General features: G+C 38.4%; 1 protein-coding gene across 1 annotated transcript; it reads right to left on the reverse strand.

Moving 5' to 3' along the window:
- Positions 1-12,104: 12,104 nt before the first annotated feature.
- On the reverse strand, positions 12,105-14,398 carry LOC120530554 (gamma-crystallin M2-like). Its single transcript, XM_039754983.1, has 3 exons — positions 14,390-14,398; positions 14,065-14,307; positions 12,105-12,377 (listed from the first exon to the last, which is right to left on the reverse strand). The coding sequence occupies exons 1-3, from the start codon at positions 14,396-14,398 to the stop codon at positions 12,105-12,107; spliced, it is 525 nt and encodes a 174-aa protein (XP_039610917.1).
- Between the last annotated feature and the right edge of the window lie 1,697 nt (positions 14,399-16,095).

The following is a 16,095-nucleotide window of genomic DNA, read 5'->3' on the forward strand; positions in this document are numbered from 1 at the left end:
GCGGACAATAGAAGTGACGTCTGAGGTGGAACAGCCACCAATTTTTCCATTCTGCAGATGGAGGAAGAAAGAAGGCATTAGAACACAGTGCCAACCCAGGTAATTACCATCACCAGAGCCCTTACCCTTTAAATTCAGCCCAATTATTTTGGACCCACCGCTGGAATTGAGCAATAATACAAAATGTTTAAAAAACACAAATTTTTATAATTAAACTACAGTGTTTTTCCATTAAAATGCTGTATTGTATATCCCAATACCACGTTGCAATATTTTTCTTTCTTCTTTCAAAGATGGCCTAATTGTTGCATTATGGCAGCACAGGCCCCCAATCGCACCCCATGCCTTTCTTGTATATCCTCATTCAATTGCATACCATTTGATGGACAGACTATTATCTATTAACTGAGGCAGGTGTTGCAACTATCAAATGAGGCCATTTTCCATCCTATATGTTTTCTGCTTTCTATATGTAACCCCCTTGCACAGCCTTTCCTTCGCAAGCAGTGTGCGAGGCCCTGAGGTCTTTAGTTTGGTGTCGCCACCCAATAGTTAAATTTACCTTCAACCATTTAGCTCATCTGGCTCGTAACAAATCACACCTTTCACTCAGTTCAAAGAATAGAAAATTTTCTCTTTACATGAAACCAAGAAACAGTCATCCAGACATTGCATATTATAATTATGTACAACACAATAAAAAAACACAACAATGATAACCTATTTACAAAACTATACACTGTCCTTTCAACACTACTGGGGAGCTCACCGTTAGTACCTATACCCTTTAAGAGCAATTAGTCTCTTTGTTGGGGGCCCCAAACCTAGCTCGGGTGTGTAGTGGCCAACAAACAAAACAGTACTGGCCCCTTCACTTGAGCTTTACCTCAAGTCACATAAATCAAACAGATAACTAAAAACCTGTCTACTTATAGCTGTATCTCACTTCAGCGTTCCACTAAAGTTATTCTTTCTCTCTTAACGGCGTTCAACTCCACGTGTGTTCTCTCTCCCCTCTTTTACTTCTGTGTTCCTCCAGCCCTCCCTTTTTTTTTCTTCAATCCCGTCCCTGTATCTAACTGACACAGCCTGTGGATGGACCAATGAGGGAGCACTAACAGGTTTTAAGCTAGGCTTTATGCCCCTGCTCTGTTTTGGGTTACAATTGGGAACCACACTTATTTCAATTATGACATTAATTTTATTAACAAAATACATTCTGCAAAATCTACCCTGGTTAAATATATATTTTAGATTTTTTTTCCTTTTGTAAAGATCTTTTTGAATGTTGCAACTATTAGTGTTGTAATTTCGATAAATAGTATAGCCTCTTTACCAACCATATATGTACTGTGACAAAATGATACATGGGCCTTCAATAATGGATATGTACGTTATACACACTTATTTGAAAACAGTAAAAGTGGAGAAAAAGAATTCTGTTTTTTGTACTGCTACTTAACAGACAATCTAGACATTTTACTTATAGATATTTCATAACAATGCTTTCCTGGGTGTTCACTAACACTTTTATAGTGTTTGGAAGTTTATTCCTGTTATTCCTAATACCTGTGGAAATAAGAATAACATTCAAAGTGAAATTTTTGGTTAAAATGTTACTGAAGTTTACAATTTATTCTGCGTACAACATAATAACTAATGCTTCTGATGTAAACATTATGAAAGAGAAATGTCTGACCTTTATTTTGTGTGGTAGAACATGAATATTGAGTAAAGAATGAAGTTATAGTCAGTGTATAAGAAGTAGTCTCAAAACACAAAAAAAGGTTTGGGGCAGCCACCCATATATTGCCCCTGGCTGCAAAAAGGTAAAGTGAATAACAATGATATGCTCCATTTGAGTTCTAAAACTGAACTGATCTCGTTAGGAAAAGATGGTGGATTTTTAAACCAAAAGTAGAAGTGATGTCATCTAACCGAAACCAGTAGTGGTGTCAGTCTGGGCACCGGAACTAGAAGTGACATTGAATTAGGCAGGATTTCCCGTGTTTGGCCTGCAGAGATAACAGAGGTAGGTTTAGTGCACCCTGCCACCCCCTGGCCTGGTGGGTAATCACCTCTACTTGGACCACTCAGCTCCCTCCTAATCGAACATGTGTGACACCAGTTGGGTCAAAGTACCAGAAAATGCTGTCACACATGTGTGCCTGGGATACAGTTTAAGTGCTCATTTGAAGGTAATTTTCCACCAATCCAGTGAGTGGTGCTGTGTAATAATGCTCCCTTTTTTCCTGTCTGTACAGACCAGAAGACTGACAGCTCTCCCCCAATGATGCCACGCCCGGTGTCCGCCCAAAAGGACCCGCCTCTTCCTGCCTGGCAGCCATAAAATCAGGAAAAACCGCCATCTTCAACAGCTGGAATAGGACTCTGGTCTAAGAAGACTCATTTTGCTTGTTTCTTTTTTTTCATTTCAAAGTTATAATTATACAGGGTTGGTCTCAAAGTGCCCCAAAACACTCTGAAGGGTTAAGGTGCATTCCAAGCGCACACACATGACATGGGGAATCCAATTTGTTTTCTGCATTTTTATTGTCTCATATGGCCTGTTTATTTGAATGCTTCTTTCTTTTGAATATATTTATGTTTTGTTTGATGTCTTTTACTTAATTTAATATTCTCCTAATTTTCTACTTTCATTCTATGAATTATTGTTTTTCTGGAATTACCACCTTCACAATTTATTAATGTAATTTGTGTTGCAACCATCTTCAGTGTAAAGGATAAATGAGTTTAGACGTGTCCTGACCACTTTTTAGATTCAACCACTATTTATTTTGAGTGGAAATAATATTATATGAGATTATAATCATTACACTAACAGGATCAAAAGCAAATGATGTCTTTAATCGTGACATAAAAACTTAAAAAGAAAAAGACAAAACTTAAAATCATGCAGCTTTCTTGGTCTAAACCATAGAAATGTTTTTTTTTTTTTTGCTTTGTGCCCTCCCCCACCATAACCTATCATCTATGGGGGAGGAGTGAAAGCTTTAGATTTTTTTTTTAATTTTATTAATTTTATTGTAATCATTCCATACAAATAGATAAATTTTTACAAAAAATAGGATTGAAAACAAGTTGCCCCCCACCCCTGAGAGAGAGAGAGCATGGCCAACAGAGTAAAACGTAAGGCTTGTAAACATATCTAAATTGATGAGTTTAATAGGGCAACAGAGATGAATGGAGAAAAAAAAGAAATGTGGAGATAATTGCTTCCTCGGTGCATTAAGAACCTATTCTAAAATATTATTGATTAGATCCGGCCAGGTTTGGAAAAAATTCTGTACAGTTCCTCTAACAGAATATTTGATTTTTTCCAATTTCAAATAGTATAAAACATTGGTTTCCCACTGACTTAAAAGGGGAGAGTTAGGATTCTTCCAGTTTAGCAAAATAAGTCTCGTGCCAAAAGTGTAGTGAATGCAATCACAGTTTGTTTGTCCTTCTCCACTTTAAACCCATCTGGAAGAACACCAAAAACAGCTGTTAATGGGTTAGGAGGGATTGTGAGTCCAAGGCTGTCTGAAAGGCACTTAAAGATTTTGGTCCAAAATGATGTTAATTTGATGCAGGCCCAAAACATTTGACCCAGTGAAGCTGGGACTTGATTGCAGCGTTCGCAGGTTGGATCTTGCCCTGGAAACATTTTTGACAGTTTTAGTCAAGACAGATGTCATCAATATATAATTTTGAGTTGAATAATTGCATGCTTTGCGCATATGGAGCTCGAGAGAAGTCTCTGCATTGCTATTTTCCACTCCTTTTCCGATATTGATTAAGACATTTTTTTCCCATTGTCTTCTTGGATCTTTAAAAGGGAGGGACTGCAAAATAATTTTATATATTGCAGAGATGGTGTCTAAGTCCTTGAAATTGAGCAATATTTTTTCCGGCATGGAGGAGGGTGCAAGATGAGGAAAATCAGGCAGGTTCTGTTTAACAAAGTTACTAATTTGAAGATAGTGAAAGAAATGTGTGGCTGGAAAGTTGAATTTGGAATGTAATTGTTCATAGCATGCCAAGATGTTGTCTATATAAAGATCTCTAAGCAATTTAATCCCAAATCTTTTCCAGACATTAAAAACTGCATATGTTTGCGAGGTTTGAAAGAGGTGGTTCTCTTGCAGAGGTGCCACAGAATTAAGATTCTCCATCTTAAAATGCTTTCAACATTGGTTCCATGTTCTGAGTGAGTGAAGCACAATTGTGTTATTATTATATTGCCAATAACTTGCATTTATTGGGGCACAAAGCAGGGAATATAAAGAAGTACTGCAGTATTTTACTTCTATTGTGGACCAAGCCTGTGTATCTTCATCTATTTGTGTCCATGTTTTTATAGCTTGTATGTTTGCTGACCAGTAACAAAACTGAAAGTTGGGTAGTGCCATGCCACCTTCTGCCTTAGGTCTTTGTAGGGTCTTTTTTTGGATACGTGGATGTTTTGAGTTCCAAATAAATGAGGTTATTGTTGAATCTAATTGCTTAAAAAATATTTATTTATGTATAATGGAATGCTTTGAAATAAAAGAAGAAACTTAGGAAGAATATTCATCTTAAAAACGTTAATTCTTCTAGCTAGAGTGAGATGAAGGGTTGACCATCTATGCAAGTCTTGCTTAATATTTTCCATACAGACGGCGAAATTTTGTTGATAAAGAGCTTTATGTTTACTTGTGATGTTTACCCCTAGGTATTTAAACTGATCTACGATGATAAAAGGGAAGGTGTCCAATCTAATATTGTGTGCTTGAGAATTCATTGGAAAGAGCACACTTTTATTCAAATTCTGAGACCAGAGATCTTTTGAAATTCTTTAAGTGCTCTTAAGACTGCAGGCACAGAATTTTGTGTGTCTGATATATACAGTGCCATATCATCTGCATATAGAGTGGATTTAAAACACAATTAAAGTCCCCAGCCATTATAATTTTATGAGTGTTCACATTGGGAATGGATGCAGATACATTTTGCATAAATTCCTTATCATCGACATTAGGTGCATAGGTATTTATCAAAATCATTTTACAGTCAAATAAGTTGCCCATGACCATCACATATCTCCCTTCAGGATCAGATACTATATCTGATTCTACAAATGAGACTGTTCTATACCTCTAATTTTCTTTGTAAAGCTAGAATGGAACATTTGGCCAGTCCAGTCCTTTCACAGCTGGAACTGATCCTTGCTTAGTAAGTGGGTCTCCAGTAAAAATACTATTTTAGTGTTTAAACCTGTTAGGTGAGAGAATACTTTCTTTCTCTTTAATTCATGACTCAGGCCTTTAACATTCCAGCTCACAAGGTTAAATGTCCCATCATGGAGACATTGATTCTGAGTTTTTGATGTGATTTTATAGTCTTAACTGAAAGTGAGACAGCTTTAACCTTAATTTTCTATTTCCCCATGGGTCATTGCCTTGCAGCCTATTGTTACGTTGGTAGTTATAACTATAAGAATTAAAAGGATAGATTAGATATAGCCTGATCTCTTTTTCTCCCCCACCACAACACCCCCCATATCCCCCATTTTCCTCTCACCACCTCACATTTAGCAGCTGTCGCGGGAGAGAAATCAGGGAAAATACCAATGTGGTTATTTTCAAATATTATCTCTTGCTTGTGTCTGAGGAGTGCCATCACATCTAGCTTACATATTAATCTCTCAAAGCGGACAATAAAGACCTAGGTCTAAAGGTATTTGATCCACGTATGCGATAAGCTGCTGCTATCTTGGTATCTGATTTAAAGTCCTCTCCAATTATTTTAGAGAATAGTTCAACTGTGAATTTCGCTGGGTTTGGATATTCACAATTCTCAGGTAGACCTTCAATTCTAATATTATTCCTTCTGCTTCCATCTTCCAGAGCAGCAAGTCTGTCTCCGAGTTTTTTGCATTTGGAATTGGCAGCTGTTGCTTTTCCATCAGCAGTGAATGCTACATTTTCGGCTATTTCAATGCGAGCCGTGAATGACTGCTTAACATCCTCCAGCTGATTGGCAAGTGTGCTCAGTTTAGATGCGTTTTCCTGAATGTGCTCCTCAATTTTTTCCAGCATACATTTAAAGGCCACCTCAAACCGAATATACAGTATATGCGTTTCTCCAAGTCTTTATTATCCTGCCGCTTCTCACTTCTCACTTGCCTTCTCACTTATCTTCTCGCTTTTCTTTATCTCTTGCTTGAGCTCAGCGATCATCACCTTAAGTTCGGACAGATCATTTCTGCTTTCGTTCACCGTAGGCAAAGTGGCTCGCTCTATTACAGCCGATGTACCTGGCTCGTGTGGAATAGGTGAAAGCGCGGACTGCAAGGCATTTTCCAGTTTCAGATGATCTTCTCCAATCGGTGAGCTATCGTGACCTGCGTCACTTGCACATTTGCTCCCCATTTCACTCTCAACTGGAGACGACGCAGTGGTCCCTGGTCCAGAGGAGTTTGGACTTTCGGCCGTTTGATCCAGGTCAGTCTTTGAAAGGCCATACCTTGAGCTTGAACTTGGACTTGTTGGTCTGAGCTTTAGCTTTAGTAGCTTTAGTTTTCTTTTTCATTACTTTCTGAGCCCCTTTCTTGCTGACCATGTTTATATATGCTTGCAAATACTGTAGTGGAACCCTCAGGTTGGATAAATACAGGATATCTCAGGATAATAAAGAAATAATATAAAAAATAACACCGCTGCTAACAGAGCTCCGCTTCAGACGTTCATGTCTCGCAGCGGACGAGACCTACCAGGCTTCTTGGTCTAAACCATTTTTTTTTTTTTTGTGTGTGCCCCCCCACCCCCACCATAACCTATCATCTATGGGGGAGGTGTGAAGGCTTTAGATTTATCAAAAATTGCAATCTCCAGTTTTCAACAGATCTCAATGTTTTAGAGTCCCCTTATACAAAAAACATTGATATCTCAATGATGGGTGTGTATCTTTGTGTCACAGTTTCTTGAGGACGGTCTAGAGCTAAGACGGCTGGACGGAAAAATAACAACCTTGAAACTTAAGCCTGTTATAAGATGAAGATGTGCTGATTAGTTTTTGAACCTGTAGCAGTGCTGCAACTTAAAAGACTCTACTTTCCAGCTGCCCCGAGTGTATTGCCTTGATTGGATGTTTGAGAACGCAGATGCTGCTGGGGACAAGAGGGGCCGGCTGGAATCTTGTAAAGTAGCCAGCTAAGCTGAAAAGGAGGTCATTGTCTGTGTTTCTGTTCACCCGTTTGTCTCGTCTGCCATAACGTTGTGGAATATCGTTTATACCCTGGATCGTGATCCTGTAAGGATGTATGGACTGTCTCGTGCCGGACTGTCGGGTGAGTAGTGTTGGATTGGTCATTGTGCTTCATCGGAGGGAGTGCTCCCCAAATCTCACCCCTCGCCACATCAGGACTTCCAGGAGAGCTGTTTATTACAACAAACAACAACAACAACATTTATTTATATAGCACATTTTCATACAAACAGTAGCTCAAAGTGCTTTACATATTAAATAATAGAAAAATGAAAGACATAATTATAAAAAAATAAATCAACATTAACATCGAATAAGAGTAAGGTTCAATGGCCAGGGGACAGAAAAACAAAAAACTCCAGACGGCTGGAGAAAAATAAAATCTGTAGGGATTCCAGACCATGATACCGCCCAGTCCCCTCTGGGCATTCTACCTAACATAAATGAAACAGTCCTCTTTGGATTTAGGGTTCTCACGGAAGGGCTTGATGATGATGATGATGGTCACGTAGACTTCTTCCTTTTAATCCGTCCATCATTGTTGGAGCATCATGAAGCTTTGAGTAGGTGGAGGTGGCGCAGGCCACCACCACAAAGAAACCGGAAAAAGAAACAGAAAGAGAGTAGGGGTCAGTACCGATTTTAGAGCCACCATGAATAGTTGTTATGATGAATTGAACATACAGAGTATCAGGATTAAGTTAAATTACGATTAAAATGAAGTTATAAAAAGGCCATGTTAAAGTAATGTGTTTTCAGCAGTGTTTTAAAGTGCTCTACTGTATCAGCCTGGCGAATTCCTATTGGCAGGCTATTCCAGATTTTAGGTGCATAACAGCAGAAGGCCGCCTCACCACTTCTTTTAAGTTTTGTTCTTGGAATTCTAAGGAGACACTCATTTGAGGATCTGAGGTTACGATTTGGAATATAAGGTGTCAGACATTCCGATATATAAGATGGGGAGATTATTTAAGGCTTTATAAACCATAAGCAGAATTTTAAAGTCAATTCTGAATGACACAGGTAACCAGTGTAGTGACATCAAAACTGGAGAATGTGTTCTGATTTTCTTTTCCTAGTTAGGATTCTAGCAGCTGCATTCTGCACTAGTTGCAAACGATTTATATCTTTTTTGGGTAGTCCTGAGAGGAGTGCGTTACAGTAATCTAGTCGACTGAAAACAAACGCGTGAACTAATTTCTCAGCATCTTTCAGTGATAAAGAGGTCTAACTTTACTTATGTTTCTTAAGTGAAAAATGCTGTCCTAATGATCTGATTAATATGTGATTTAAAATTCAGATTACAGTCAACAATCACCCCTAAGCTTTTTACCTCCGTCTTGACTTTTAATCCTAATGTATCCAGTTTATTTCTAATAGCCTCATTGTATCCATTATTGCTGATCACTAAAATTTCAGTTTTCTCTTTATTTAACTTGAGAAAATTACTATTCATCCATTCTGAGATACTAGTCAGACATTGTGTTAGTGAATCAATAGAATCGGGTCATCAGGTGCTATTGATAAGTACAGCTGTGTGTCATCAGCATAGCTGTGGTAGCTCACGTTGTGCCCTGAGATAATCTGACCTAACGGAAGCATGTAGATTGAGAATAACAGCGGACCCAGGATAGAGCCTTGTGGAACACCATATTGGATATCATGTGTCTTGAGTTGTAATTCCCACAACTAACAAAATATTTTCTCCCTGTCAGGTAGGATTCAAACCAATTTAAGACACTGCCAGAGAGGCCCACCCATTGACTAAGGCGATTTCTAAGAATGTTGTGATCAATGGTGTCAAATGCAGCACTCAGATCTAAGAGGATGAGAACAGATAAATGGCCTCTGTCTGCATTTACCCGCAAGTCATTTACTACTTTAACAAGTGCAGTTTCTGTGCTGTGATTTGTTCTAAAACCTGACTGAAATTTATCAAGAATAGCATGTTTATTTAGGTGGTCATTTAACTGCATAATGACTGCCTTCTCTAGAACTTTACTTAAGAAGGGCAAGTTAGAGATGGGTCTAAAATTTTCAAGAGCCGAGGGGTCAAGATTATGTTTCTTAAGTAGGGGTTTAACTACAGCAGTCTTAAGACAGTCTGGGAAGACCCCAGTATCTAGTGACGAATTTACTATGTCAAGAACATTATCAATTAGCACGCCTGATACTTCTTTGAAAAACCTTGTTGGTATAGGGTCAAGGGCGAGGTGGAGGTTTTAATTGAGATATTATTTTTTGTAAATCAGGTAAATCTATCCTAGTGAAAGAGTTTAATTTGTTTATAACAGGATGTTGGGGTTTAGGGGGATCCTTAGTGTTGGGGAGATATACTATGTTATTTCTAATATCATTAATTTTTTGATTGAAGAATACAGCGACAGCCTCACAGGTTTCACTGGAAGCACATTACCTATGGAAAGATGCTCCCGGGATCGTCATCTTTTCCTCCATACCACTTCTTCTCTTAAGGCTGCAGTGGGACTGATTCATGGATATTATTGTGGGTCTTTGTCGTTAGGTGATTATTTTTGTTTGTTGTATTTGTTTTTGCCATAGGGGAAGGGAAGTGTTATCTGATTATTTGTTGTTTATATATTACTTGCCATTTAATATATTATTCATTCATTTATTTGATTTTTTGGATTTCGTGTCTCTGTAGTGAGTACAGGTCGGGCCAAGGCTGGGTGCGTTACTGGAATCCCCACCAAAAAAATAAAAATAAATCACAGTCCCTTTAACGGTATGAATCTGAGTGGCACCAGACCGCTACAAGCCAAATTGTGCTAGAGAAAGAGGCACTCTAGAGAAACCCTCAAATACCATATTTCTGCAATTAATTATGAATTCTTGCTATTGTAATGACCTATTCTATGATCAGAAATAGCAAAATAAGAACAGTAAATATTTACTGAATAGTTCAGGTAACTTCATTCCTAGGGCATAAAGCCTACTGACACTCACATCCAAATTTTTTTATTTTATTTATTTTTTGTTTTTATTGCTCTGCTAGAAATTTGATTTTTTCTGTAAAAGCAAAGTACTTATGGGAATTCACTGGCTGACATGTTTAGATACAAAATTAAAAAATACTCATTTTAATTAGTCCTTTGGATTTTGGTTAGGAAAAGATTTTCTTAAGATTTAAGACTACCAGACAGGAAGCTGTGTGTGATGATACGGGCCTCACCTATGTAATGACGTGAGGGGCCTGGCAGAGAGAAAAAAAAAGGAAAACACGGAGTGTCTGGAGCACTAGCATGTGGAGTTGTAATTATATGGTGTGATTAAGTGTAGAACATAAGCTTACCCATGACACTATAGCTGCAGAGAGTCCATTTTTGGTTTTTCTTCAGCAGCGGTGGATCAAATGCGTTGTCGAACGTATCCGGCAGTATTTTAAAATGCAGCACAAGCCAACAAACACCTTAATTGTCAGGTAATTGTATTGTGGCTTTCTTTTCATTGTTTGGATGTTTGGCTTTATTTTTATGAGATTAGTTTAGATTATTGTTTTTAGTTGATATATTTCCATGTATTGTCTCTTTCTGCTGCGAGTTTCTTTTCTGTCAGAATCCCATGGATATGGTAGGGATTTTGGGGTTTAGTCAATTATAAGTGCTTGCTTGTGACCTTAAAAGATGGTAGGCCAATAGTAGAATTGATGGGGCTTTGGAAGGGTCATAGTAAGAGATTGTTTTTAGTCTTTGTTTTGATAAGTAGAGGTGGAGGTAGAGGTAATGGTGGAGAAGTAGTTGCAAGAGAACCTGGGGGATACTGCTGGTGTTTAACCATGAGCATGTTAGTGGATATACAGAGACTGGGTTGCATAGTAGATGGAGTAGCTGTGCACATGCCAGTGACTATAGAGATGCTGGGTGTCACAGTAGTTGGCTGCATAATATGAGTGGTAAAGGCTCCTAAAAGCCTGGAAGATTCCATATTTTTTAGTGTCAGTGGAGTCTTTGTTTTATTTTAGCGACTGTTACAGAGCCATATAACTTTTTAGTGTTTGGGGCTGCTGTATTTTCCCAGGAATGTTCCTTATTTATTTTTTTAGTTTAGCTTTGATTTTTTTGTTTCTGCATTGGGATTTTCACTTATTTTTCTTCTGGATAATTGCACCATCCAGAACGGTGCTGTTATCCATTGAACTGTTTTCTTTTTTGCATCTTCCATCTCTCTGTTTTTTTTGCTCTGCCTTTATTAACCTTGGCTCCAGTCAGTTCCCAATTGCTAGATGGGCATCTGTATCAACAGGTGGCCTGTGACAATGAGTTGCAAAAGAAGCTCTTACCCGTCCCGCCTAAATTTGCAAACTAAATATGGTTTAATAGTATAGCAATTAATTTCAAAACATGACACCTATAATATCTTTCTTATAATCATATTTTGTCAAGGTTGTATATGGTGCCATACAGGCACATTTTTACGTTAGTTACCCAGAAAGATGCACAGTTACATCAGTTATGTGAAAGTGTAATTTGTTACTCCAGAATCAGCTAAATACATGATGGCATTGACTTGATTAAATTATATTCTTTAACTTTAAAATTGCCTTCTGGCTTTGTATCTATATTGATATTTATAAGAAAAGCTTATTGAGTGCTCTTCATAAATAATATAAAAGACTTGCCTGGCAAAATATAGCTTAATATAATTTGACATTTTTTTAAAGAATTTTTGATTTCTAGGTCAAGGCATTAAACACTTGCCAAGTATATATCCAATGTCACCATAAGATGACATCACTCATGTTCTCCAAAATATTGATATCACACAGCATAGAAAATCTAATAAGATTTTGAAGAACCTTTATTTCACGCATAGCAGGATCAGACATTACATGTTTAACAGTAATCCATGATACGTCTGAAGGAACCAATCCTGGGGTTCATGCTTCCCCAATCACTGTATCTCCTGTACTCGCCAGGCCTCAGGAAGTACTGGCGTCCTCTGTAGTGGGGCTGCTCATACATGATCCAGTAGCCGTCCACGTGGCAGGAGTGAATATCTGGATATCTGAAGCGGTCCTGAACAGACTCACAGTCATCCATGAACTCCATCATATGACCACCAAAGTTTTCTCGTTCATAAATCTTCATTCTGTATGATCCTCTGTACTGTTGAAAGAAGTAAAAATGCAAAATTGTGTAAACACTCATGTAATATTGCTTTTGTTATGGGCTGTAATATGTTGATAAATTCTCTGTTTAGATGATGTTCTCCTAGCATTGTGCTACCATCATCAGCAGGAGAGGTGAGGTCAAGATAAAAACAAATATGTAATTGGTTGATACAAGAGCATATGCTGCATTATGGCACCTCTTCTCTATGCTCTGTGGGTCAGGGAAAGGCATAATGCGCCAGCGTCTGAGTCAGTAGCCACTATCATCTGGCACATGTAATGACATGATTTCTGTTACAATGAATAATGCTGACCATATGAAGTACAGAGAGGTCTGCCAGTTAGCCTGCCACCATATATAGCACCATCACAACTGGCAAAACTACTTTACCTCAGAATAAATAAACGAGCTGACCTAGGCCACTGAGATATGATGGTTATCATTTAATGGCATCACAGATGGCATTAATATAATATAATATAACTGTATACATTTAAAAAGCAGGTTTGTTCTTGCTAGGTGCCCTTATTGCAATATGAATGCAGTTTAATGCTCGGGTTACATTATAAGAACCAGACACTGCTGGCAAAAACATGTTAATGGCTTCTCGCACAGCAGGCATGATGGGGTGAAGTTTGCCTGAGATATTCCTGACCTGTCAGCCAGTTCCCAAAGAAGATACACACTGATGAAAAACCAAAAAAGTTCTTCAGTGCAAATATGCACCATTGGCACTCTTAAAATATTTGATCTTTGTTAATTGCAACATAATAAATAAAATAGAAACACTAATCATTTTAGCCAAATTTACCAGCCCTACACTGGTTTCCATAACTATCCTTCATTTGCTGTATTTTTACATTTTGGTGTAATTATATAACATTTATGCACAACCAAAATCCAGGCCTTTAATGACCTCTTGGGCACAGCCATCAGCAGTGTGTCAGTCTGCTGAAGGAATGCCAAATTCATCAACAAGTTTACTTACCTCAACAGTGACATTCATGTCTGTGGTGACTCTTCCTATGAAGTCAGTAGATGGATTGGGAGAGCAACAGAGGGTCATGAGGTCGCTAGAAAGGAGTGTGTGGCGCTCCCAATACCTGTGCAAAAAGACTAAGGTCCAAGTCTTTAGAGTCCTGGTGCTTCCTGTTTTGTTATATGGTTGCGAGACATGGACGCTACCAGTGACCTGAGATGAAGACTGGACTCTTTTGGTACTGTGTCTCTTCAGAGAATCCTTGGGTACCGCTAGTCTGAGTATGTGTCAAATGAGCGGTTGCACATGAAGTACAAAGTGAGGCACATTACCTGAACTTTGACGGAGTGTCAGTTATAGTATTAAGGCCATGTGGCATGATTCCTCGAGTGTGATCCAGTTTGCAGGATTCTCATTGTTGAGGACCCAAGCGGCCAAACCAGGCTAAGGGGACACCCATGTAACACCTGGCTGTGCCAGATAGATGGTCATTTCCAGGGTGTGAAACAGGACTGTGTATCTGTTTGGGATGTAGCTAACCAGGATCCCGAGCTATTTTGTCATGTGGTGGGTGCGGCAAAGCACTGTACCAGTGCATGCTCCCCAACCTGACCTGAACCTGACCTATGCACATATACATGCTGAATGCCAATAAGATTAATTAAGGCTTGTATAGCCATTTAAAATATGTTTTAAGCTTACTTGTGGGATCATACGACATGACCTGATGCTGTCACTGTAGCCCATCCAGCGCTGGTAGTCAGGATACTCGCCCCTTCTCAGGAAGTACTGGTAGCCCATGTAGTTGGGGCGCTCATAGACCATCCAGCAGCCGCTTTCCACTCGGATCGAGTTACAACGGCTGAAGTAGGAGTGCAGGTCAGTGCAGTCGCTGCTACATTCATAGTAGCGACCCTGGAAATTCCTGTCTTCATAGAAGATGATCTGTAAGAAAAGAACAAAACAGTAAAAGCAAAGTTTCACTTTTGGTAATTCAAGTAATACAGAACTGTAAAAACTGTCCTACCTTGCCCATTTTGTAGTTTCAGTGACTGTCTTTGAAAGTCTATGAGACGCTGAGGTTTTTATACTCTAATGCTGTACAAAAGTGTTTTGTTTGTCTAATGTATGGAGCTGATGAATCAGCTATGTTCTGCTTTCAAATGTACCTAGAACATGCCTCCATTTGAAAAATCATTGTGAAAAGTGTTAGCATTCATTGTATCCTGATTTCAATTGTCATGTATAACTAAGCTATTATATATAGTACTTTTCTATTTTACAGTATTTTTTCCATTACTGAAACATTTAAAAGTAAGTGCAATTCATCCTAACCTACAGTTTATTGAATAAACACCGCAATTCTTCTTTGCCATTCTGTTAAAAGTTTAGGACTGGCTAAAAGGCACTGTACTTTTAGAAAAAGAATACTTTTTCTAGCAAAACATGCTCTTAAAGATTTTTCTCATTCTATTACTGTCTTTAACTTGACTTTCTTTAAAAATATAACAATAGTCTACTAAGCATTTTCAGGAATTACTTATGAAGTGGCCTATTCCTAGAGCCAGATTCCCAATCAAACAAATTCTATTGATCTGAAGTTTCCCTGTTTATGATTTGATGGTTTTGAATTGGAAACCATTCTGGACCATGACACCCAATTGACTTGTGATTTGTGATGAGAATGGCATAAAGTTGATCACCTTGCCTTTACCTCTGTCTCTCTCAACATCTGGCCATGAAGAGAAGACCATGATGAAGATAACTCTGTCTTAGCAGCCATATTGAGACAAGCATGTGGCCTGTTTCAATACTCAGTTCATAAGCAGTGTGGTAAAAGATGAGCTGCCTATGGACACAAGATGCACTGCTACTCAGGCTATAAGGGTATGGTTTGCCAACATTCACATTGTAGACTGCTTCCTTAATATTTTTGGGCATTTTTATCAATAATACATAAATATGTAACTTAACTCCTGCCGGTTCCTTTACTTTGTCTAATTATCTGAGGTTGCAGATGTAAAAGGGAAGTGAGGAGAAAATGCTGAAATACTAAATCACAGAATGCTAAGTGTATGAGATTTTAGGCATTTTATTAAAGTCTACACAATAAAGAATATAAAGGGCAAAATAGGGTCACCACAGGACTCAACAAGACAAAACAACTCACAAATTTCAATTTGCAGCATTAGGAAATTCAAAAAGATTGCACTTCCAGATTACCATTGCCAGTCATAGTCAACATTACTCTTGCATTATTCACATTACAAATTTAATTGTCATTGTTCATTTGTTCTGCGGTGGGCTGACGTCCTGCCTGGGGTTTGTTTCCGGCCTTGCGCCCTGTGTTGGCTGGGATTGGCTCCAGCAGGCCCCCGTGACTCTGTGGTTAGGATATAGCAGGTTGGATAATGGATGGGTGGATGGCTGTTCATTTGTTTATGTTTTGTTCCTTGGGTAATGAACGCCTTTGACACAACTGCTTTGTCATAACTTTTGCAAGAGACGCAGGCTTAGTGACCCACTTGGACCTATGACAGATTAGGAACTCATGACAAACCAATTTATAGGTGAAGGCTAGACAGAAACATTTCGCAAATGATTTAACAATTAAAATGTTGAGAATTTACTGTTTAGCTATGTAATGTTGAGGTTGTTTTACCATTATATTCTGATGTAAGGTATCATTAACCTTCTGTTCCATTTTATACTCTTTATTATGTAGATCATAGT

This window comes from Polypterus senegalus, chromosome 6 (assembly GCF_016835505.1).
Source record: "Polypterus senegalus isolate Bchr_013 chromosome 6, ASM1683550v1, whole genome shotgun sequence".
Classification (NCBI taxonomy): domain Eukaryota; kingdom Metazoa; phylum Chordata; class Cladistia; order Polypteriformes; family Polypteridae; genus Polypterus; species Polypterus senegalus.